The sequence below is a fragment of the Haemaphysalis longicornis genome, unplaced genomic scaffold (genome assembly GCF_048455015.1).
Source record: "Haemaphysalis longicornis isolate Haplotype H1 unplaced genomic scaffold, Haemaphysalis longicornis Haplotype H1 scaffold_14, whole genome shotgun sequence".
Taxonomy (NCBI): domain Eukaryota; kingdom Metazoa; phylum Arthropoda; class Arachnida; order Ixodida; family Ixodidae; genus Haemaphysalis; species Haemaphysalis longicornis.
The window spans coordinates 20,321,065-20,347,040 of NW_027526245.1; the positions used below are offsets into that span (position 1 = coordinate 20,321,065).

Sequence of the window (25,976 nt, forward strand, 5' to 3'; positions counted from 1 at the left end):
TTATTTTTTCGCAACCGCTATGTTTTTGGGCGAAGACAGCACCCAATCCTACATCACTGGCGTCCATATGCATTTCCGTCTCGGCGTTTTCGTCAAAATGAGCGAGCACGGGCGGGCTTTACAGGCGTTTTTGCAGCTCGCAGAAAGCTTTTTCTTGGTGGCTTTCCCAGCTAAAAGGGGTGCTATCTTTCGTCAAGCGTGTGAGTGGCTCGGCAATGCGTGCGAAGTTGACGACGAAGCGCCGGTAGTATGCCGGCAGTCCGAGAAATCTTCGCACGCCCTTCTTGTCTTTCGACCTTGGGAAGTTCGCAATGCCTGAAGTTTTCGCCGGGTCAGGTAGGACTCCCGCGGCGTTGACGACGGTGCCCAAAAACTTGAGCTCCTCGTACGCGAAACGGCACTTTTCGGGCTTCAGCATTAACCCCGACGTACGAATGGCCTCGAGTACAGACACCCAACCTTGCAAGGTGTTTGTCGAAGGTCCGGGCGAATACCACAACGTCGTCGAGGTATACGAAGCAGGTGTGCCACTTCAGACCAGCTAGCACAGTGTCCATGACTGTTTCCAACGTTGCGCTGTGCACAGCCCAAACGGCATCACCTTGGACTTGTGTAGACTGTCCGGGGTTTAAAATGCGGCCTTCTCTCGGTCTCTATCGTCCACTTCAATTTGCCAGTACCCGGTCTTCAGATCCATCGACGAGAAGTATTTCGCGTGGCAGAGGCGGTCGACGTCGTCGTCGATTCGTGGCAGGGTGTACACGTCCTTTTTGGAGATTTTGTTCAGTCGCCGGTAGTCAACGCAAAACCTTAATGTGCCGTTTTTTTCTTCACCAGTACGACCGGCGCAGCCCAGGGGCTTTTCGATGGCTGTATAATGCCGTCGCTGAGCATGTCGCGACTTGAGTCCGGATGGCTTCCCGCTCGTGTGAAGAGACGCGGTACGGCGACTGTCTGGTAGGTCGGGCTCCATCTTCAGTTATTATTTGGTGCTTCGCTACATGTGTCTGACGTAGTTTTGAGTTCGACGAAAAACACTCGCTGTAGCGACACTGCAAAGCCAATAATTTGTTCTGTTCTGCTTGCGGTAACGCCGGATTGACGTCTAAGGGATGCGGAAGCTTGAAGGTATCTTCAGGTGCGCGTTCAAATTCGGCAACCGCGTTCACGTCACTTACTTCTTGCGTTTCTTCGAGGAACGCAATTGCAGCGCCCTTGTATAAATGCTGGTACTCGTCGGTGAAATTGGTGACCAAAACGGGAGATCGGCGTTGCCTAAAGCGCGCAATGCCTCTTGCGACAGAGACACCGCGGCCGAGAAGCAGCCTTTGGTCACTCTCTACGACAGCATCGACATGAGGAACCGCATCTTCACAGTAGACGCTGGTCATCAAGCTTGCGCGGGGTGGCAGGGTGAAATGATCGTCGCCGATCCTTATAGCAGCACGGTGTTCGGATGTAGGTTCCGGCGTCATGCAGTGATCGGGGGAGAATATTATAGACTTGGCCTGTAGGTCAATTCTTGCACCATTGTCCGTCAAGAAGTCCATTCAGAGAATTACATTTTGGAGCAGTTAGGCAAAACGACGAACGCCGCAGGGTACGTTGTGACGTCTATGGTGACGCGCGATGTGCACGTTCCACTTGGCGTCACGATCTGGCCTACTGCTGTGCGTATGGGCGGACCGCCCCATCTGGTCGTAACTTTCTTCAGCTTAGACGTGAATGATCCGCTTATTACTGAGTAGTCGGCTCCCGTGTCTATGAGGGCGACTACATGAAAGCCGTCGGTGGACATCCAAACGTCGGACGCCGCCTTCCTCGACTTCCGGGTGCGTCGTGGCGTCTTACCTCTGCTTGTACGTGTTGACGGTCGGCCACTATGCGTCGTCGTCTTCGTTGTATTCGCAGCTGCAGGTGCGGTCATGTCGGGTACGCGTCACGCCATTTTGCAGTCGTCGTGTTCGGGAGTCACGTCAGGGTTAGATCGGGCCGTCGAGCTGAGGGCATGGTCTTCAGCGAGTCGCTGCGTCGTTGGAGGGTTTTCATTTTTCCGCCGTTGTGCAACTTTACCTCCAGAAGTTGCTGCTTTTAGTTTCCCCCGCGTGGGCTGGGGGACCTTCCACGTGAGAAGTCAGCAGTGCTACGGCGGTTCGGTGACTGGTACGGGTAGGGCGACGGGGAACGGTTGAAGCGGGCTGGTCCTCGGTTGGTGTTGGACAGGTATTCGTCGATCTCAATAGGGCACTGGCCGGGTCGGGGGCGTGGTGCGTCGACGGAGAATCCTCGCAAACCGAGCCTCTTGTAAGGGCAGCGACGGTGATGTGGTCCGCCTCTACACAGTGGGAGCACATCGGGCGATTATCGGGCGTTCGCCACACGTCGGTCTTCCTCGGCGTCTGGTTTTGGGCTGCAGGGGGTCGTGCGGGCGACAGTGGACGGCGGTATGGCGGGGCTTCTTGAAGACGGGTTGGAGCAGGTGGGGGCGACGAACAACAGCGGGGTAGGTCATCGCTTGTGGTTCGCGAGGTGCTTCCGACGGCGTAGAAGTCCCCAGTGCGAGTTGGACTTCTTCTCGGATCACGTCGGTCATGGGGGCGATCTGGGGTTGCGGCGTGGTTGGGAAAAGCCTCCTCAGTTCTTCGCAAACGGCGGCGCAGATTGTTTCCCGCAGGTCTTCCGTCGCGAATTCAGGGGCGTCGATGAGGTTCGCCTAAAACGCGTTCAGTGGTCGATCGTATTGCCTCGAACGCATGTCGAGGGTCCTCTCGATCATCGAGGCCTCGGTCACCAACTCAGCGACGGTTTTAGGCGGGTTGCGAATGAGTCCAGCGAAGAGCTCTTGTTAAACTCCCCGCATCAGAAAGCGCACCTTCTTCTCTTCTGCTATTTCGGAGTAAGCTCGTCGGAACAGCATCTTCATCTCCTCAACGAAAACCACAACACCTTCGTTAGGGTGTTGGATTCACGTCTGCAACAACAGCTCAGCTCGTTCTTTCCGTACAACAGTTGTAAATGTTTTCAAAAATTCCGTTTTGAACATGCTCCATGATGTTAGCGAGCTCTTGTGATTTTCAAACCAAACTTGAGCCGAGTCTCCGATGTATAAAAACGCTTGCCGCCGAGTTTCTTCATCGTCCCATCGATTGAAATTTCGGCAGCGCTCCAGCTCCTCCAGCAACTCTTCCAGGACTTCACCAGATAATCCTCGGAACGATGGGGGCTCCCGAGGTTGCTGCAGAACGACGGGAAGATTGGCTTGGTTGACCATGGTGCTGGTTGAGACGTCTTCCTTCTTCGCTTTCTCCGGTAGTAGCCCGTGTTCGGGTGGTAAATCTTGCAGGCGGAGGCTGGCTCTTGTTGGACTGGCTTGGCGGCTTCCAGAGGTTGTAGGGAGCATGAAGGGAGCGTACCCCGCACCTTCACCAGATGTCACGAAGTCAAATATGGCGCAGTTGTCTTCAAAGAAAACGAGTTTATTGGAGCGAACTTGTGCTCCCCTAACAACTCAAAGAATACACAGGCGGCGAGACAGCAGTCTAGAAAGTGACGTGCCTATAGGTGAGCGTCGGGAGTCGAATGCCGCGGCGTCCGCTCTGCAGGCATTTATCTTTCGGCGCGAGTGTTTCTGAAACCATTGATTTACATCCAGAACATTGTAGATCAAAGAAGATTATTCTGGGCTAGTGACGCTAGGGCGTAACAGTCTGCTTATCTGAATGAGATAGTCCGTGCGGCATAAAAATAAAGAACGGAAGACGCCCTTCGGTTGGGACACAGATAACAGAGGCTAGCGTAGCCGGGCAGTAAAAACAAACAATAAATAAACAAAACCCATACATGGCTCGCGGCAGTATGAAGCTTCTGGCGCCGCAATCATTGATGCTACACGGTGTTGTGTCGGTATCACGGCGCGAGGCTAATATTTTGATACTGCTTCATATTTTGCGTGTTCTGAAATGATGTGTAAAATAAACTGCACCATCTTCCCTTCGGGAACCCTGAGAAGATGCGAAACATCATGGGGGTTTCGGGTGGTTCCATTGTGTTGTTTCATTTATCGGAGCACGAATGGGAACGAAATGTGCACCCCCATGATACTTCACATCTACGCTGACGGGACTGTTGGTTCCGGTCGAACTCATCATACAACGACGTAGCAGAACCGGCGCAGGCGATCTCTCAGAGAACACTGAACGGGCGCGGGCAGCGCGCACCTGCTTATCGCTGGCGAGGGAGAGTGAGAGGAGGATAGGCGCTGCGGACGGGGCACGCAGGAGTGACATACCCCCGAGCAAGAGATGCTCCGCATCTAAAAAAATTTTATGAAACATCCCCCTTGCGAGGGGCACGGTCAAATGCAGAGCATTTTCGGGGGGCGCACGACGTTAAGTAGGTTGGGTTACGTTAATGTTGTTGCAGTTGTTGCTGTTGGTTGTTATTGTTGTTGTTAAAATTATTGTAATTAATGAGGAGTCGTAATTAAGTCATCACGTGACATCATTTATTATCTGGTTCGAAAGAAATTGACAGCGAGAGCGAACGCCGAGAACCGCCCCATCACGGCACGACCGCGCCACGACCACGTCACGACTACGTCACGATCACGCCACAACTGTTGTTGCTCCCGCGCCAAACTACGACGCATGCGCGCCCCACCTGTTGCTGAATGCGATCCGAGCACGCAGAGAACACGCGAGGAGCAGCGGAGAGCAGGCGAGGAGGAGTGGGGGAGAGGGCGCACCTGGAACGGCTGTTGCGGACAAGGCCGCGCGCTCCCGTTTCACTTCGGCGCCGCGGAGCGCAGCCGCGGCGGAGAGGAAGCAGACGACGCAGGCGACGCGCCTCCGTTGTCATAGCAACGCGGCGCATGCGCAGAGAGCAGTGGGGGTGAGATCAAGTGCGAAACGCGAGGAGCAGCGGAGAGCAGGCGAGGAAGAGTGGGGGAGAGGGCGCACCTGGAACGGCTGTTGCGGACAACGAGGCACGCCAACGCCGGGTGACATCGTGAGTTAAAGAAATGCTCTGCATTTAAAAGTGTCGAGATCCGTGTCACGGCAGGAGTGTATGCGTTAATAATCTAGAGCCTTATGGCAGCGAGTTTCCGTTCTTCCGCTTCAACTTGCTGTGATCATTGCCGTTAGAAAAGCAAGTGTGCCCAAACGGTGCGCTCGATATCTATTGTGAGTAGTGTGGCATTTTCCTTGTGTGTTCTATTCCAGTTCTCCAAAGTTTATGATGTGACTGAACGTAAGTCATCGCGCCCATTCATGACAGGCTAGCTGATGCGGCAGTGGCTTCAGCAATAATTTAAAATATGAAATGAAAACAGGTGCTACGATCTCCCTTAAAACTGTTACACCTACATTCACTAGCATACAACCTAGGTGACCCTGCATAGTTGCTGTTTCTGTTCGCTACGAACCTGAGTTGCCTTATTCTCTTTTTTTGCGGTATTTTTGTTTCGTGTGCATGCCGCATATTAGCACTAAGTCAACCTCGCATACTCACTTATACATACCATAAACCTCTTTGCTATCATGTTTGCATGTCATAATGTAACACTGCAACGAACTGCCCTGCGTGTTAGGAAATAATATTTACATGCCATTCTGATCCATTGTTAATAGCCTGAATTTCTTTTACTCTTACTAACATACCCTTTTCTTTCTCGACTGCTGACTTTTTGTTGCTTTTCACAGCGATGGGTGATTTAACGCTGCGTTTAAAGGTATGTGAGCCAAACCTGCAAAAATTTAATACATGGGCCGTACCTGCAAAATATCCTAATGGTATGAAGTACGTACCCCAATTACCCATGCTAAAAGTATGTCTGACTCTTCGTCTGCTCTTAATGTAGGCCGGCTTGTTTTTTACCCGACCGCACAACCACTTTTGCTTACGAACGAGTCCAAGTCACTGTCATGCCTGCTTCGTTAGTCACAGTTACAGAAGTCTGTCTGGATCCTCTCCCGACCGGCCAAACTCACTGACGAGCCATGGAAAGTCACTGTTAATGATTAGTCATAAGTAATCATTTAAGATGATTAGACGTAGCTCTAGAGATCGCTATGTCGATCTTGGCTGAATTGACCGGTATCATTTTCGCTGATTGGGTAAAAGTCAGAACATAATGCTTCCAGCCTGAATCCTGTCGTAGTCGAGAGGAACAGCTACTGCAGAACTCTGCCCACGGCTGTAAAAAAAGATGCTTAAACAAAAGATCACATTTCAACCCAGGACCATAACGACAACAATTAGATGAGTAACCACTACACCAAAGATGGCGCTTCAATTAACCGTTTGAGCCACAGTATTTGTCAGTTTGATGTAATTGTAGGCACTTCGTAAAATAACGGCAATTGTGGTTAGTCAGCGAGAGGAACTAATTTGGCTGGTTGGGCGAAATTTATGACAAACTGTAAAGCGGACAGCGAACGTGGTTTTTAAGATATTGTGCGGGTTTGTCTGGCGTACTATTAATATATTATGCAAGTATGCCCGACATATCTTTAAACACAGCGTTATTGAAGGGTGTGGCTTTTTTCCTGCAACAGCACATGTTCAAAAGTTCAGTGTTTCATTCAGACAATCTGTTATAATTATTTTCACTTAATATAAACTTTGCTCTTATTTGTGCACTCCAGTGGAAACATATGAACACCCAATCAGTCACAAAATTCTGTTAAGTGCCTTTAGAGAGAGAGAGAGAGAGAGAGAGAGAGAGAGAGAGAGAGAGACAACTTTTATTGAACCGAGCTACTACGACGTCTTCTTAGACGCCGTCGATGGAAGTGGTTCCCTCTTCACGGGACCCATATGCTTCTCTAGCCGCCTGGCCCCTGGAGATCAGGACGAGCTGGTCTTCCAGGGCGGGGCTGGTTAGCAAGGTCTCCCATCGCTCGGTAAGGGTGGATGATGGATGGGGTGGGGTAGTGGGAAAGGTAAGAGGTGGGGGGATTGGCTTGTAGAAATCGCATACTCCAATGACGTGTTGGAGCGTGCCTAACTGAATCTTGCAAAAATTGCATTCCTTGTCGTACCTTTCCGGGTACATTTTGTTTTGAAGGTAATGGTGCGGGAAGGATCCTGCTTGTATCTGCCTGTAAATCGCCTGCTGTTCTCTGCTAAGCGATTTGTGAGGATCGGGGTAACGTCGCCTCTCCGTCCTGTAGTGGTTCGTAATGTCGTTATAACTAATTATGGACTGTGGCTCACCTTCCTCTACCCGGTGTTCCATCTCTCGGGCGAACTGGTGGGCAAGTTCATTGCCTTCCAGCCCAGAGTGGGCCGGCGTCCGTATCAATTCAACTTTCCTTTCAGATATGTCGCATTTACTGTTGAGAATACCTAGTGCCGCAAGAGACACCCACCCTTTTCTATAGCTGTTATACGCCTTTTGGGAGTCGGTGACAATTCTTCCTACGTTCGGCTGCGCGAGCGCCAGCGCTATTGCGGCCTGTTCTGCCACCTCCGGAAAAGACGTCTTGATGGAGGCGCACGTTACGAGCACATCCCGCGTCGTAACTGTCAGCGTGGCTTTCGAGGAAAACTTGGGTAACGAAGCGTCTGTGAAGAGAGTGACCCCCTCTCGCTCTTCTTCTATTTGACCCAGAGTCTCCGTCAAGGCCGCTATCCGAGATGTTCTGCGGCCGTCGTTACGACCCGGCCTCATGTTTCGAGGCAGAGGCTTGCTATTGATTTTATGCGCCCATAACCTGGGTAACGGCCCAGTTTCCTTCCGGTCTGCCTCTTGCCAGCCCAACTTGGCAAGAACACGACGTCCCGCCGACGTTTGAGAGAGCCTAACTTTTTGATTAGACAAATGAGCTTCTATCAACTCTTCAACGACGTTGTGCTTCGCCATGCCGAGAAGCTTGTCGGCCGACGAATGCTTCGGCACGCCCAGCGCCATCTTGGTTGCCTTTCGTAATATGACGTTCAACTGGTCCCTGTCTTTTTTTTAGTAGATTGAGGTACGGCACAGCGTAAACGATGCGCGACGTCACGAAGGCCTGGACAAGCGTCAATGCATCGTCCTCCTTCAATCCTCGTCTTCTGTTTGTGACTCTTTTGATCATATTCGAAATTTGTTCCGTAGAAACCTTGATTTTGGCGATCGACGCCCCCGCCTTGCCGTTGTTCTGGAAGATGACACCCAGGATACAAGGCACACTGTCTACGAAGAAGGCCTGGAAGCTGTTGCGGCACCTCGTAGATCCATTGAAAAGCAAGAGTGCAAGCGCTCGAGACATCACAAGAACGATCAACAGTTCCGACGGGGACGGGGAGAAGCTCATTCGTGAACTCGCAAGTAAGTATCTCAAGACTGAGAAGAGCGGTAACCCGACTCTCGAGTACGAAGGGGATAGCAACGTCGAGCTAGACGAAGTCTTCACCGAACTAGAGCTGGTTGCGGCCATCGACGAAAGTAATCAAGGCAGCGCACCGGGCATTGACGCCATTACATACAAGATGCCTAAAAATATGAGTGACCAAAGCTGAGCGGAACTGCTCAACCTCGCCAACGCGGCCTGGGAGAAGGGTTCGTTACCCAAAGAATGGAAAGAAGCGGAGGTGCGTTTCATTCCCAAACCAGGAAAACCACCCCACGTAGACAACCTGCGCCCCATCTCCCTCACGTCATGTGTGGGGAAGGTGGTCAAGCGTATGGTTTACAAGAGACTACAGAGATATTTGTACGTCACCGATCAGATGCCACCGACCATGTACGGGTTCCGGGAGCACCTAAGCACGCAAGACATCTTGGTGCAACTACATGAGCTGGTAATCAAGAAAGCGAAGACCCCTACGCCAAGAGCTATCCTGGCACTCGATCTCAAGGGTGCCTTCGACAACGTCACACACGAAAGCATTCTCCGTAACCTGCGTCAGACTGGATGCGGTAAGCGAACATTCAAGTATGTACAGGACTTCTTAAGTGACAGAACAGCAACAATCAAAATTGGAGAAGAGACGTCCAAACCGATAGCCCTGGGAGATAGAGGCACCCCCCAAGGGTCGGTTCTTTCGCCGCTTCTCTTCAACCTGGAACTCCTCCCGCTCCCGGCCCTGCTTCAAGGCATAGAGGGAATAGATCACGCTCTATACGCCGATGATATCACTGTGTGGACGTCGAGGGCAGGGTCGGAGAGTTGGATGGAGGAGACCCTACAGAGAGCGGCAGAGACCGTGCACGAGTTCGCTAAATCGTGCGGCCTCAGTTGCTCGCCACAGAAGTCGGAGTTGCTCGTCATCAAGCCAAGAAGAAAGAAAGGGGAACAAGAGAACGTCCGCATCACCATCGACGGGACGAACATAACGCCAACCACGCAAGCACGTATCCTGGGTGCCTTAAGCCCGCGTAAACACAGAGTTGACGTGTACTTATAATCAGCTTATTTCCACAATTGCAGAAAAGTTCAGGTTCTCTCTGTGGTATAGTTAATATTGTTGCTTGTTGATTCCTTTCAGTCCACATCACTAGCAAAACGTTTTCTTGCATTTCAGAGACATTGACGACTATCATTCCGATGAGGCAAAAGTTTGAAGATTATATTGGCACTCCGTACGTTTTACAAGCAAAATATACAAAGTAAAACAGGGAGCTTGCTCCAAAGCAAGCGTGCAAGAATGCTAGCATAAAATTACCTGTACCCTTTCCTGCCCTGTGATGATTCTCGGTGCACTGTTTATTGCTGGGCAGTGACAGAGCACCCGACCATCACATGCCCGTTCTTAGATAAACATAAGTGTTCACTGGTCACTTATAGGAATAATCACTTTAACCAAACTCATGACAAGTGGGCACGAAAAAGAGAACAGTGGCAATTTGGTCGACATGGCCTGCCTGACTCACGCTTCCTGAGTCGATCCAGCCACCTGTGTATACGCATAGTATTCGACTAGTGAAAGTACACAAAAAAACGCGAAATAACACTCATATATAACAGGTCACCCACTGATCTGACCTTCTAGAGGTTACTCCTTTTCAGCATCCCTTTAAAGCATGGCGCTAATCATGGTTTCATGCTGGGGTCGTCCACACTCTCCACATGAATGCGGGCACTGCGGTCCGACCCCAAATTGGAGTTTGTAAGCTGAATAACACTGCCGTGCTCGCATAGACGCTGCCCTTTTTGTGATGGCTAGTGGGAACAGGCTCAGTTTGAAGATTTGCTTTGCTTAATATCTGATGCACACACTATAAAACACATGGCAGCTTATGGGAATTCAAAAATGAGCGCCATCCGAGTTGCTGTTGTGGGGGCCAAGCTCCAATGGGGCCGAGGAGGCGCTAGCGACGTCCTCCTCCATGGTGGGGTGATGGCGATCCTCGCGCACCTCCCTCCTCTCCTCACGAGGCGGCGGGGGATGCGCGCAGGAGACTCCCCGGGGGAGACGACCCTTGAGACGCGCAGCGATCGCATGGTACGTAAATGCCTTTCGGCCACTTTTGGCCGTTTCTTGCATTGCCCACTTCCGTGGGTGACGGCACCCACCGGGTCGATTTGCGCATACCTTGATTTTGCGTCAGTGCGTTTAACTAGGATGCCCGGCGAGTCTCCGCGGGCATATTCCACTCCTTGATGGGTTGCCCCCGCGTCCGAGCTGTTACGGCTTGCGCCGTCTAAGGTCAGTGGACGAGCGCCGATGCTGCCAGGTCGAGTCCAGTGGCTTGAAATGTGTAGCAGCCACAGAGAGCCCCCTTCCCCTATGTCAGCGAGCGTTGCGGACGGCCAACGCCGACATACGCTAACTGCTGCCCGACTACGGGCTGATACACGCTGACGGGTGTATGCCCCAGGGGCTAGGTGCGTAGTGCAGTGTAGTGTTTGTATCGTGGTAGTCCGCGTAATAAACCCCGGTACTATGGAAGGTATGGCTTCCCTGTGAAGTAGCTGCAAACGTACACACGCGCCGAGAGTCGTGGCTCGCTCTCGAACCCGTTGTGGGCAGTGTCTCTCGGCAGAGCAGTTCGGTGCTGCGCGAGAGCACTGAGAAGAACGACGGCGCTGTTATTCTATTATATTCCTTAATGGCAACGATTAAGGATATATGCCCACACTGCCAAACACTGGCGCGCTGTCAGGAACTGTGGGAGAGGCCGCATGCTTTTCAGGCACAGCTTTTGTGCACACCTTTGCGGATGCCAGCGGGGTACACACTGTGACTTGCCTAGCCAGGTACATTTTTTCAGGATCGAAATATATATAATTTACTGTTGCGTGTCATCCCTTTCACTTAATGTCTTTTTGGAGCGAATAGCAACCTAGTACCAGTACACTTGGCTCGTTTAAAAACAAACTCTTGTGTTGCTGCATGCCTAACAGGCAAAAGGAGGCATCGTTTCAAAAACAGTATCAAGAATATGAAAGAGAAATGTTGTAAATGAACTAAATGTTGCCAGCCAAGGCAGTTGCACCCTGTCTCAGGGCAAGAGGTAATTATCTTTTTTTTAGCCAAAGCTTAATGCACTACCTATGGATTTCTAAGACATATGTATTTGCGTGAATAGCTGTCTTGATTAAAATAAAAGTTGAACTGTTCCGGGTCATCATGTGTGGTATGTCTTGTGCTATGACGTCTTGGCAGATGGACTCTTCCTTCGCAATTATTGCATATGCCAATTTTGTTTAGCTCTTCAAGTGTAGCTATTCAAGCTGCACTTGTTGCCTGTTTGCTTTATTCATTTTAGCAAACACTGCAGGCCAGAAGCCCAAGCAGGAGTGGTATAAGTGTGAGCAACTTCAAAGACAAAACCGTTCAGGCTATATCTGGTAGGAATGAAAAACAAGGAAAGGTAAATCGAAAACCAGCAGCCAGGCACAACTGCTTGCTGTTAATCCAAGGGTGGAGTTGAGACACTGTTCAGGTACATTGCTCGAGTCAGCAACAGCATGTGGATAAAAAATGGAAGTTGGTAACAAGAAGGCGTAAAAGAACAAAAACGGTCATGCTATTCAGTTTGATGTTGAGGTACTAACTCAACTCTAGGGCAGTTTGGTGGTTATATAACAGTTTGGACCAAATTACACCAGTGTACAAAGGTAAAGGCAGAGGGATCCATGAGTTATGACTAATAAGAAAACATATTTTGTGAAAGGCAAACGAAGATACATTATTTGTATTTAAATTCCGCTGAAGTCGTTAGCAAACGGGATACCCCAACAACTATATGCTTGAAATTCAGATAATAATTTTCCTGCAAGGAGTGCAAAATTTTAATGTAATATTTTTGTTGAGAATATGAAAAGACACTGCTTTATCGACTTTTAACGCCATGGCTAATTCATCCCTTCAGGAGGGGATATTGGCGAGTGCGGAGTTGAGGGAATCTCTTATATGACTAAAAATAGCGCAATCCCCACTGAGCATCAATATTTTAATGGGCTCTGCTACAACAGAAAAAATGCCACAGCAAATTTCAAAAAAGTGACGGACCAAGGACGCTACCCTGCGTTCATCTAAGTAGTGTCAGCTGTTCTACCATCCTCGACAAAGCCGACAAAGTGAGAACCCAGGCTACGACAAAAGAAGGGAGCTGGTGATAGGCACTTTGTAAACTAATTTCTAAATAAATATTTTGGCCAAATGACAGGTTGCATCAATATGTGCGAGTAATGCGCCTGACCTGTATGTGTGAGTGATAAAAAAGCTTCCATACTTTAAGGTACCAATCCCGCATGTATTCGGGTGCCGGCAACATGCAGTCAACGTGTACATACACCTGTTTTTTAAATCATTGAAGCAGTGCTCATTATTTGCAAATAAAATTTGGTACCGTTGGAATTAGCACAGGTATTTGCAAACAAAGGTACTGTAAATGGGCAACAAAGGACAGCATACAAAGGCGCCTTTTGGTATTCTTCCTGTGAAAATCCTTTTCTAAAGATAACTATTCATCTGGATAACAGCTTCATATACAGGTAGCCAAAAAAGAAATAACTCGTCATAGACCGCAAAGGACGTTTCAAAAGTCGGCATCGGATATTAATAACCAACACAGCGGCGCCAGTCGAATGAACAAATCGTGTTTTTGCAAGTTGCAGAGGTAGCATAGGCTCGCTGGGTGCCGCAGTCGTGACATATGTTATGAAGAGACATATCGCAATCGCGAAATCAAAACAACACAGCTAGACTATACTTGCACTGAAATGTGGACAGGCACACTTGTATTACTGTACAAAACTATACTGCCAGTATCTGGGTACCATAAATTGTACCTGCAGGAATATAAAACGCAAGCTGCTCCCTCCAATGAACGAAGCAGACCCTCCGCAACAGGCGCAGATGGCCTACATCACGTCAATGCGCTAAGATAGAGCTAATAATCTGTTCGTAATCGTGGGCGAGGCGCATGTTACGTCGCTACGTGCTTAGGATACCACACAATAATAATGCTGTTGCTAGTGGCGTCCGGAAAAGTTAGAAGAATCGAGTTTGTGCCGCTTGGCATCACGATCCGACCCAAGGTGCACGCAGTATCGCCGCACATCGGTCTTGCGGCAGCGCCAGAATTCGCTTGCTGCTACACGAATGTTGTGACTAGTGGCTGATCGCGCCTATCGAGACCGACATTCAAGCCACCGGTACAGCAAATGGACGTATTTATGGGGAGATTACTTTATTTTCTCACATCTCCACATCAGCTGGTTGTGAAAGTACTAGGCCCGATGAACCAACCATAGCGGTGGATTTGCGTGACGTAATTGCCCGCACACCACTGCGGAAACCTTGCTCCACCAGAGTAACCTCCTCCCGCATCCCCGGTGCCTTTGAACCCGGACCACGCGACTGCAGACCCCTCGCCACCCGTTCCACGTCCGCCGGAGAGTGAACCGAGTGACCATGCTGCAGTCGAAGCCACAACGGCTCCTGAGGCGCCTGCACACCTCGACGTGACTTCCCCTCCCACGGTAGTGGCCAGTTCGCCGAGAAGTGCGGACATCCCAGCTCCTACACGTAGCACAAGGGTGCGGAAGCCACCAGACCGTTTCCGACATGAGGACTTCCGCAAGCGAAATTATTCCTTCATTTAAGGAGGGACGAGATACGGTAACTTGACAGCGACGGCCAAGGAGCGGTGAAGCGCCGGACGCTGTTTGGTTTCCCTGTGTGTTTAGCCACCTGGATGTTATGAGTTCCGGCCGGTGACGTCACGCCGGTCCTACATACATAAGTTGGTCAGCGCATAATAACGGCTGATTCCTTGTCATGACTACCGGTGTCGAAGTTATCTCAGCCTTCGTCATGTAGTGGACCCAAATAGGCTGTTGATGATGATGCATAATTCATAGCCTGACTTTTTTTAAGGATAAGACCTGCGCTACACATAAGGTAAATGCATAGATTCGATGTAGACTGAACAAAATGAGCTCCATTGGCCTTGCACTGGAAGCTCCTGTACGGCCGTAGAATGCTTATAAGCAAAACAGTTTCTGCTGAATTTTGTAGAACAGCAATTAAATGAAAAAGGATGTCATTCCTACGGTCTACTTTATTTTATTGCCGATTTCACACTCATCATACAACACATGTTGAAATAAAGCAAGTAATCAGTCATTTAAGCAATGCCTGCACAAGCTGCCAGTGCATGCAGTATACGTCCCGTATCACGGGCGCATATTTGCACCACGCGGTCTGCGGATTTTTTCCCAGAGTACCTTGCACTAAATACCATCATAATCTACACCAATATCATCAGAGATACCTCAAAGCGGCCACGTGAAGACAAAATACAATCTTGTTCAACTGTAAAGAACCAGCTTTTGGTAACTCGTTCAGCTCCAATCCAGTCCCAGAAGGCGTTTTTCGACCGAAGCAATGCAACAAATATAAGAAATTTCCGAAATTCACGCTGCACTGACGCAACATCGGCAGGAGTGATGTAGTTCAGATCCGCATTAAAACGTAGTTCGGAGTGTGTTAACTGAACGTTAGAATTCACATGATAGGATCAACGGAGCTAGAGGCCCTCCAACAATCGCGTGATCATGTTCTTTGGCGCTGCTTTAGGCCTTTGGGCGTCAATTGCGCAAACAAGATCCTGTGATGGCATAGAGAAATCGCTGGAAAGTGGCCGCAGAGTCGCCAGTGCTTGATGTGCTTTATCTCATATCTCCATTATTCCGTTGAAGTTTGCGAAAATATTGGTATCATTGCTATCGGGACAGTGCAGTCTGTTCAATGAACAAAACATGCATTTTGTCTTCATAGCCTTTGACCGCGCTTTTTTTCTGTCGGCAGGGGGGGGGGGGGGGGGGCATTGAGAACAGCTTTAGCTCCCCCCCCCCCCCCGAAAAAAAAAAAGATCCTGGCTACACACCTGCTTCTGGTCACTGTTTTATCGTCAACACCGGCACCTTCCAAGAGCGGAGTATTCCTTCGCCATAAATGGTCCACAAACCTACCAGCGAGGTTTCAGTAACGGTTAGCCAGATCAATGTGATATGAGAATGTTTAAAAGGCCACATTACCCAAAAAACGCTTTTCGATTACCGCTTAACGTCGTCTGAATAACCAACGCCGCCTGTATAAACATTGCCTAACGCGTGAGCGAAAAATGGCCAAACAGCCACTCTCCTGTTGCTCTCTCCTACCCTTCCCCGCTCCGTAACCTTCCAGCGTGCTTTCGTGTCGGCCAGCCAGCGCCGCTTTTCGGAAACTGTGCAAAATAGTGGAAAGTTTCTTCAGCATTCCCGAGGCGGCGCTCCTACGCCTTCTTGTTTTTCACCATGCCTGTCTGTCTTGGTCTGTCACTGATAAAACTTCCTTTGTCACGAAGCAAAATCCCTTGCGCTGCCGCAGGCTGGTGCCGGCTTTGCGCGCTTATCTACTCGGATCACAGGCCCTGAAATTTTCTGAGTGGGGCATCCCACCTTTATCCCCTCCGCATTTAGGTATTGTTTTGACCCCGCTGTTCGCACTCTGCATCGGTACGCACTTCTAAAATTGAGGACTGTACTGTAGAAGCGCCCGGAAAGCGTGGCGGGATCCCAGCTGTTTATCCTTTTGTTTCCTATAATTTTCTGAAGTTTACAAGCACGTGATATTATTGGAAAGTAATAGAAGTGAACGCCTGGACAAAAAACGTGCACGCAAGTTTTTCTTCTCTAAATACTCCAGAAAGAAAAATATCAGTAAAACAATGGCTGCCCCAGCAGAAAATATCGTTTTTCTGTTAGCTGTATGTCTACCCGACAATCAGTACGTTCTTACACTATTTCAGTCCGCCTCCGTCTTTATCTTTGAAAAAATGCATTAAGTATGAAGCCAGCGACACGTTGAACGAGATCCCCAGTGCGCCACAGAACTAGCGCCCCGTCGCGGCTAAGATGTAAGCGAAACGGCCCTTGAAGCCCAACAGGCAAGCTGACAGACACATGTCGTAGAAGTGGGTGCAGCGTTCGCGACTCGCGAGCAGTGACGTAAGGCGAGATGTCCGCCGGCACGCGCCACATAGCGGATCAGTGCCTGAACTAAGCGTCCCTACCCTTCCCATTGAAAAGCGCGCGCCGCGTCAGGCAATGTTAATACAGGCGGCGTTGGAATAACTGAATAAACGCGCTCGAATACATCATCTCATCGCAATCACATTTGCCAAGTTCTGGTCTCCGCTAGTGGTGGCAGGGGGGCCAAGCTTCGTACAGTCATGACTTCCCGATGACCTGTCTCCTGTACCTTGAGCCGCGGTTTGAATCAACTCACACTGTCCACTTTCCATGCGCTTAGTAATTCAAGTGCTTCCCGTGCCTTTATTTCCTGCCCTTCCCCGGACCGTTGTGCGTGGAGTATTTTGCACGCAGAAGCCACGGTGGCCAGTGGCTTTCCTGGCGTGGGTGAGACATGTTGCTTTGTGAACGAACAAAACACTGTCTCTCGGGGTTTTCATGCTCCCCTTTTTGTTTGAAGGGAGATACAACAGTAACACTTTTGGCAGTTCTTGCAGCACATCCAAACGCGGCATGCGTTATTTCACCACGTGTCTCGCTTCAGAAATGCACCGAGTTCATGCACCCGACGTGCGGAGACGGAGTGTCGGACATGTTCGAGCGCACATCGTGGCATCCCGGCCTGTTCGCCGCGCAGTGCCGCGAGCGCTTCGGAGTCAGCCCGCCAGCACACAGCCCCCTCGGAGCGATGGGGGGGCCCAAGCTGTGCGGCACCTACAGAGCGTTTTTCAGGTACGTGTGGCATTGCGGCAGTGCTTCTTTCGCTCAACGACTGATTTATTGCCCCGCAAAACAAACCCAAGAAAAGCCAATTGGCTTTAAAAATAATGTCAGTCACTGTAGAGAAGAGCGCCAATTAAAATGGTTGCAGCGCAGAAACGACGATGGACGAGCAAGGAACAGACGGGACGAGCGCTAACTTTCAACTACTTTATCTGAGAAAACACACATGCAATATACACCGGTCAGGAATGAAAAAAAAACCCATAAGCAAGTAATCGCTAAAAGTGCACACACGCAAGTACACAAAACACACGTGGCACTAGGTAATCATCGCCGACATGAAAAGTCACGCAGGAAGTCCAATTCTTTATGCGTCAGAGCCACTGAAGGCGCACTTACACAGTGTTCCTTCAGCCTGGCTATCTCGGCAGCTTCGATAATCTCCCGAACCGTCTTGTCTTTGTGCCTGGCCAAAATGCGGGTGCGTGTAAAATCGGGAATGCAGCCACAATCACGGCAGTGGATACCGACGTGGCCACTCACGGCCCGAGTCACGTTGTAATCACGCTCGCGGAGCCTGTCGTTCGTGCAGCGGCCCGTCTGACCCACATACTCCTCATCGCAAACCACAAACCCCTTATCGCGGACCAAGGGGCCACGTTTGCTGGAAGTACGAGCCTAGGGCAAACAAACCGTTACTGCCTTACAAGTCTGCGCACTCCAAACTTGTTAAGAGGGGTGTTGCTAACTTGTGTTTAGGCAATGCTTTGAAGAAATCCTGCCACCATGCTATGCGGACCAGCCTGTATCAGCAAGTGGACCGCTTGTCGTCAGCGGGGTATCCTACAAATCTGGTCGTGTCTGTTGCCGAGCGCATGAAGAAGCAGTTGAGCAAAGTGCCGAGTCAGGGGGACCTAACCGAAAAAGATAGGAAAAAGGTAGTGGTCATCCCATACATTCATGACGTGTCCCACCGCCTCAAAAAGGTAGGAAGACGTGGGAACGTCAATGTCGTGTTCTCCGCACCTAACAAATTGGGGGCGCTATGCAAACGCGTCAATGGTTGCACGAGGGAACCCCAATCCTGCTCTGTTAATCATAAGAATAGGTTTGTCGAGTGCAACCAGGGCGTCGTCTACTCGATTCCCTTGGTCCGCGATAAGGGGTTTGTGGTTTGCGATAAGGAGTATGTGGGTCAGACGGGCCGCTGCACGAACGACAGGCTCCGCGAGCATGATTACAACGTGACTCGTGCCGTGAGTGGCCACCTCGGTATCCACTGCCGTGATTGTGGCTGCATTCCCGATTTTACACGCACCCGCATTTTGGCCAGGCACAAAGACAAGACGGTTCGGGAGATTATCGAAGCTGCCGAGATAGCCAGGCTGAAGGAACACTGTGTAAGTGCGCCTTCAGTGGCTCTGACGCATAAAGAATTGGACTTCCTGCGTGACTTTTCATGTCGGCGATGATTACCTAGTGCCACGTGTGTTTTGTGTACTTGCGTGTGTGCACTTTTAGCGATTACTTGCTTATGGGTTTTTTTTTCATTCCTGACCGGTGTATATTGCATGTGTGTTTTCTCAGATAAAGTAGTTGAAAGTTAGCGCTCGTCCCGTCTGTTCCTTGCTCGTCCGTCGTCGTTTCTGCGCTGCAACCATTTTAACTATGTACCAACAAGCCCAACTGGTTCTCAAAGAGCGCCAAGTTAGATAAGAAAATGAATTGACGGTTTTAGAAACCGATATTTCCGTGACGTATAAGTGTCCTCACTAAAGAACAAAAGCTAGCATTAAATAAGTACAGGTACAGATTATTAATTCATCTGTTGGCATTTAGCCTTAACGTTACTTAACACCTTCATTAGCTCGTCCTTTCATTCGCTCGATTTCAATGAGTACCGGCTATCGGCCCACAGTGAAATATGAAGACCGAAGGAAAACCGGCAGCCACCAGTTGTGTGCGCTTTCTGCACGGCGTCGTACAGGCGCGCATTCTGTCAACATTCGCATTTCATTGTGTGTGGGTGTATAGCCATGTCTCATTTTAATCAGCAATCCATTCAACTTGCCCAGAAATTTATTTAGCACTCAATTTTACGGCCCAGGGGCTCCAAAATCATTTCCTAAATGCCTGACAAGCCTCACGGGGACGATCTGGCGAAGCGCTTCGTCATGAACGGCACGAAGGCAGTAACCCGAGCTCATGTGCGTCAGAACGGGCTACTGGAGCGCTCGTCATCACCAACACATATGAGCATCAGGGGGAAATGCAAAAAATGTTTCCAGAGAAAATGGTCCAGGAAAAAAGGGGTCCCATTCTCAGGTCGACGTGTTTCTTTCAAGTTAGTAAGGCGTGAACTTTTCTTTTGCGGTTTTGATTTTCTCCCTCCACTAACGGGTTGAGGAAGAGATGAGATGGTTTAATATTCGTATATGGGCCAGAAAGGAACGCTTCTGGAGGCTAAAATCTAACAAAGCAAATTCGGAAGACAGACAGACAGGCAGACAGACAAAAACAGACGGACGGGCGGTTTTCTGGGTGGATTCATGGGGTCTAGGACATTTCGGTGCAGGACGCTTCGGTGCCGACATTTGGGTGTGCGGACATGTCGGTGTACGGGCATTTCAGTGCGCGGACATTTGGTTTCGCGGAAATTTGGGTGCGCCAACTTTTCGGCGACCGAATTATCGGTGCTTGCTTATTTAAAACAGCCATTATATTTTTATTTTCGCATGACGTGACTGATGGACCATAGTCTAGCGCAGTGATTTCATCCTTACATTTGTGTCGTTTTTGATTCTTGCTACTTATTGTTAGAAATTTAGAATTTGTATATTTTTGTTTACTGCCTTGCTCACAGAACTTACCTGTTAGGACGCCAAGTGATTGAATTCTTTTGCACATGTTTTTTTTTGTTTATGTTCGCTCTTTATTGCGGCACGCAAATCGGCTTAGATGATTAGCCCTTATAGACGAGCCTGTAGGGAACCTGCACTGGAGCTTTGACTGACAGGCAGCGACTGCATCTCATTCACTCACCTCGTCCCTGCATCCGGCGTCGTCAGCGTTGTCGTCAGCGTCCGCCCCTCCCCCCATTCTCCTCGCCGCGCGAGCTGTGCCCTCCGCCGCTCACCCCCTCTCCTCTCCGATAGCGAACACTCTCTCGCGAGGGGCCATTCTTTCCTCCATGCGAGGGGCATTCGATTGGATTAGATTGGATTGGATTGGATTGGCTCGGCTTGGATTTGATTTGGATTGGATTGGATTAAAGTGGATTGTGTTGGATTGTGTTGCGTCATAGCCGTGGCAGACGCACTGGCGCCGGCGCGTCCCCTCACCGTTATGCGCGCTATAAAACGCGGTGCCTGCGCCGCTACGCTCCATCGTTCCAGCGCCGTTCCTCCGCTGTCCAGCGCTGCAACGTGAACCCCCTATGCGTCGCATCTACACAGGGGTTCCCGCGAGGGGAGGTGGGAGTTTTAAAGACGATAGTCTTTCTTGGGCTACTTAAACCCAGAAATTTTGGTCTGTCTGTCTGTCTGTCCGTCTGTCTGTGACTCGATTCAGCCACCCGGCCAAAGCAAAACAATGCCTGCGCAATAGTTTTATATAGTCACAGCTAAATCTACCCGTCTATGTCCGGTGTAATGTTCATACTTGTCAACATTGTTGAAGAAGAACAAGATATTACGCCAATATGAGACAAAAAATCAATACAAAAGTGATATTTGCAGTGTTCCTTTATAAAAAAATCAAACATGCTTGACTTTTCCGAAATTAAATATTTCATCAACTGCAGAAAAAGAATTCACTCCGCCGTCGCCTGCTGTCGCCCGCGCCACTATAGCTTCTGGCGCCATTTTAAGAAATCAACCGGCAACAGTTACGCAAGGTTCCACTAGATAGGTTCCGCGTTCTACTTGCAACGCACGTGGAGTAGGGAAACGCGGTTGTATAAACGTTGAAGTAGGACACCTCGATTAATGCGCGTCTTCGCCGTACGGCAGCGTTCGCATCGAGACACCCGGTTTGGAGCAGTGGAACGCGGGAAATTTAAAATGATTTAAGCAAACCTTTGGCGTCTTTACCTTGGGAAGAGCGCGACGCAAGAGGAACAACATGAGAGGTGAGTGAGAAAGCGAAGGGAGGCATTTACTTCGCAAAAGCCGATAAATACTATCGTCTTTTGACGGCATTTGCATACGCGACCAATTTTTTTACCTTGACGAGCTGGGCTTTAGGTACGTCCTTTTGGGGAAGTTTCACACAGACTGCCCTGAGGCCAGCCTCGGGAAGTACCGCCAAATTTGTGGATCTCACTACATTGTCTCAATCACAGAGGTATCCGAAGCGGTGACAAAGATTTGCTTGCAGAACATTTTGACGCTGGAAGGCATGCCGTTGTCATTGGAGCCGAAAGAACAGGAGTTTGATGCCGAGGTTCTAATAGCAAAGTATGCCATGAAACTCACCCAAAGTGACCTGAAGGAATGACAAACTGACATGCCTGCATTGGCATACATTGCCGGCTATTGCGCGCATGTGGCAATTAAACGTCAGCCAAGTGAGGATTGTCAGTCACAGCTCATGATCACTGACCGAGAACTGCAGCAAAGTGAGCACGTACTCATTGACAGCATGAGCAGGGGAGGCATGAAGTTTCCGCAGCCTTTCGTTGTTGATGTTGTTCTTTGCACGAAGACAGTATTAGAGCACCTTGTAAGTAAGGAACAGGAGCAACGGTTTCATGCAGAAGCCAACCAAAGGATGGTCCTCTTGAGCATCATGCATATTATACTAAGTGATGGCGAGGAGTTGGACATGCGTGCAAGCGGCCACCATCCAGATACCGTACTCAAGTACATTCTAAAACCGGCTGTCAACACGCTTCTAAAAAACTATGTTGCTTGCCGGAATGACAGTGTCATGAATAAAAAAGCCTGCACAAAGCAAAGAAAGTTGCTAACGCTACAGTAAACTTTGCTAGTGGCTACTTCGCTAAAATATAAAGCAAGCTTTACCAATGGATAGTCTTTTTTAAGCTGGCTGGCTCAGATTTTCTTTTTGTCCCACAGTGTGATTATGGCTTTGAATATGACTGTAACGGAACAACGACGCAAGGTAGACCTGGGCCATGGCTGCCCTTAGAGGGGACGGCAGATTTAATGACAGGGGAAATCGACACGACGACGATGATGACTGGCGCATAGCCAGCGGGAGATTCAACACACTCCCGCGCGAACAACGTTCACGTCTGCTATCAAGGAGTACAATGGAGTCCTTCAATGTTCCGGCACAATCGTTGCAGCGCAAACCGAACTGTCTTGAGGACTTCAGCTGCCACCGTGTCTCAATCCCTTTGCTGCGTACACCACTAACACGTTCCCTATGGGACGATGCTCGTGCAGCGACATCCTTTGGTCGTTCGATAGCTCGAGTGGCTGCTTGGGCACATCGTTGTGTTAAGAGCTGATGCGTCGCTCCTGGTGCATTTCGGACGTGCCTACGCTGCTTTGCGGTTTCACCTTGAGTGCACAGATCATTTACGCGTCGTTATAACCACGTTAGCCACTTTCCTGCTCGAGAGAATTGCGATGGCGTTCCTTTTCTTGACGGAATGGTACCTCTTATCAGGTGTCTTGCGAGTGGAGGGAGACAGTAGGAGGATAAAGCCCGCTAGGGTTTCATCAGCCATCAGACACGGGCACCGTAATCTGGGATTTCACTGCTTCAACGACTGACCATGCCTCAAACCTCCGCCCGCAAGAGAATTGATGCGACGACGACCAATATGTTCACAATCCTAAAAGTTTCTTTTTGATCCAGTTCAATACAAAGAAAGCTGTTAGAAAACTCTCTTCCCTTCAATTTCCAGCGGTGCTTGCGCTGTCTTGCCGCTTTCAGAACAGGCAAGGGCCGGCAAGCTGAAGCAGTCACCAATGAAACTGCGCTCCAAGCTTTTTGAAACTTCTGCACTCCTTCAGTGATAGGCCTCCTGCGCTGCCCAGGTGGCGCTCCGCAAGCGGCTTCCGGGCAGTACTTCCGGGTAGTACAAAGCTGCACGAGTCCCATAGGATCCCGTGTTGAGAAAAGCAAAATGAGCTCGATGCTCCCGATTGTTTTTCCACGTGGTCACCAGCCATTCCCCGACGGGTCCGATCTCTTCCGGCGATCAACTTGGCATTAGGGGGAAAAGCTTTGCAGCGCTAAATACGTTTACAGCGCCGACGAAAGTGCCGGGACCGTGACGGCGTCTGCCACTCTCAGGTTCACCGATCGATGGTCGTATGAAGTGAAATTTGAAGTGAAACTTCTAGTTTAAACTACTTACTTCTCTAGGTGACAATGACTTTTTAACAACAGCCGATCAAAAAAGAAGAGTGACGCAATCGGCGATGATGGCGCTTTAAAAGCCAGCGATTCCGGCGGACCGCTGGCTCGCTTGCTGCGGTGCGTCGCTCTTTAGCGTGCATGCGCACTAGGCGTGCGCTTTCATTAAATTGTGCTCGTTTGCGTCGCCGTTACGAATACATGGTGCAGCGTTAGCTTGCCATTTTGTTGCTTGTCTCAGTGACAAAACTGAGCGAGCGTTGGAAGCGTGAAATCTGTTTTGCGATTCCGAAATTAGTGGCCGTAAAACAGAGTGGACGGGCGAACCTAAAGGCCGCTCGCTTTCCTTGTTTGCGCTCACTTTACTTAATTACGCTCTTGCATCATGTATTCCCAGTTCGCACTTAATAGGCTAGAATGAGGGCCAGCAACGTTTTGAAGCGTACGGCCGATTTGCATGCAGCCGACACGGCGGAGGGCTTGACGGCAAATCGGGTGGGAGGTCGAGGGGGGTCTTTGAATGCAAAGCGAAATTCAGCGAATCGCCAATAATATTTGGCAATAATCTGGCGAAGTGTGAAGATGGGGGAGAATTCAACTGGAAGCGACAATTTTCTGTTCTTGTCTCGCTGTCTAACTCCATTTGAGGACAAAACTGGCGTGTCAGCATTCAGATTGTTAGCGACGAAGATAACCAACAGGGTCAGTGATGATCGCATGTAAATATTCGGGACCGCGCGCCGTGTATGCGGCTGTGTTATGTTATGTTATGCAGGCAGCGGGCGTGCGATTTGGTTATTGTTTTGCGACCTTTAATAGCGCTTCATTTGTTTATTTGACGCAATGCCTCACCTACTCGCTAGTATACATGTACCCTGCCCTTCGTAAATCGTGCGGCGTAAAACGTTACGCGAGGATGATTTAGTTTGCGACAATACAAAACAAAATCTCCACTCGTTTTCATGGCGGTGCCAGGCCAGCAGTGTCAGCTGAGTCGGCTGCACAATTCTTGGGTTCGCTTGCATGCTCCCGCTGAAGCAACCTTTTGCAGTTACCTCAGGCTATAGGATGCGCAGCGTTCCGTGTTTATGCTACTCGTGAACTTTCCTTTGTCGACCGCACGCCAGAAGACCGAACAGTTATCGTCGTCAGGAAGTTAGACCACCCGACCCGGCGATACTGTTCCACGCCGCGGCGACCGCGACAGCTCGCTGAAAAGAAAGCTGATAAATCGACTTGTTTGAGCGGATAATATTTTGCTTAGCCTCTACAACTACTTTAAGGACTATTTCATACAGTATGTAGTCATTTAAACGCGCCACAAAGCGATTAAACTGAGTATACCCAGGTTCACTCTGCCTAGTAATTAAAACCGCATGGAGGGTGGCGAGGTTCGTCTGCTACTACCCAGAGGCGTCAGCCACTAGGGGCGTTGCATGTCGCCAAAACTCCAGCGCAGGAGGCCTACGTATCCATTTTGCTGAAGGTTATGTGCAACTCTCGAACTTTCTCTTTTGCGGTATCCCTTGTGCAGCGAGTTTAGCGGGGCTCTGAGGCCGGCCTTGCGCTTACCGCGGATTTCCAAATCTTCGAGTAATGGCTCTCTGTTCATGCATTCTGCAAAGATGATGTCCTCGAAGGCATACGGTGTCGTTTCGACGTTTTCTTTCTGGTCCTTTAACTCATGTTTTTCGTCTACTGCTTGGACGGAACCAATCGAGCTGTCCTTGTCTGCGGCAGGCGTAGCCTCACTTTCTTCACACCCGTCTTGTGTTGGGACGCCCGATGCTACCTCGTAGCCGGCTCCCACTTGCCGGTCCTTGCGCTGAGCCTCATCCTCGGCATTTTGTAAGGCTGAATCCTGCGCTGTAACGATGGCTCGTTCCTGCACGGAGACTTGCAAAACGTTTCCGGACAAGTTAGTCTTCATTGTCTTCGCTTGTTTTCTTTGGGGGAATAAGCTCTTCTCCGCGTCGCCCGTTGCGTTGTATGGAACGGGTTCTTAATTGCGCCGCCGTCATAGAGCAGTAGGTCTCGAAAGGATCTTCTGGCCTCACGCTAGCCTGAGACGAGGTAACTGACGTCACGGTGGGTGCAAAGCGGTAGCATCTGCCTTTGTTTCGCTCGATCCTCGTCGGAGACGTGAACGTCAAGACATCTGTTTGCGGCGCCGGCAAGCTGAGCCCCACACGGTTTAGAGTGCTCACGCTGCCGATATCGGGAAGGTTTGGGTGACTCCCAGCCGTCGGCGAGGACCCATGTGGCTCACCGCGAAAAGCAGGAACTTGTAGTTTAGGAAAGACAACTACCGAGGTCGATATGCGTCAGCCGCTTTGAGGACGGTCATCTGGATGGGCGAAAGGGACGTCAGTCTTATGTCCTAGGCGGGCAGCCTTCGTAGACTTCAAGGCGGAGCGCAGCTGGTTGAGGGCATGGCATATATGTCCTCCGTACGCCAATGCGTCG

General features: G+C 49.9%; 1 protein-coding gene across 1 annotated transcript in view; it reads left to right on the forward strand.

Moving 5' to 3' along the window:
* Positions 1-25,976, forward strand: part of LOC144164796 (lysosomal Pro-X carboxypeptidase-like) — a 155,288-nt gene that overhangs the window by 117,530 nt on the left and 11,782 nt on the right. The window contains exon 9 of the mRNA XM_077695064.1: positions 16,999-17,186. Within this exon, the coding sequence (XP_077551190.1) occupies positions 16,999-17,186 (188 nt within the window). The remainder of the gene's footprint in view (positions 1-16,998; positions 17,187-25,976) is intronic.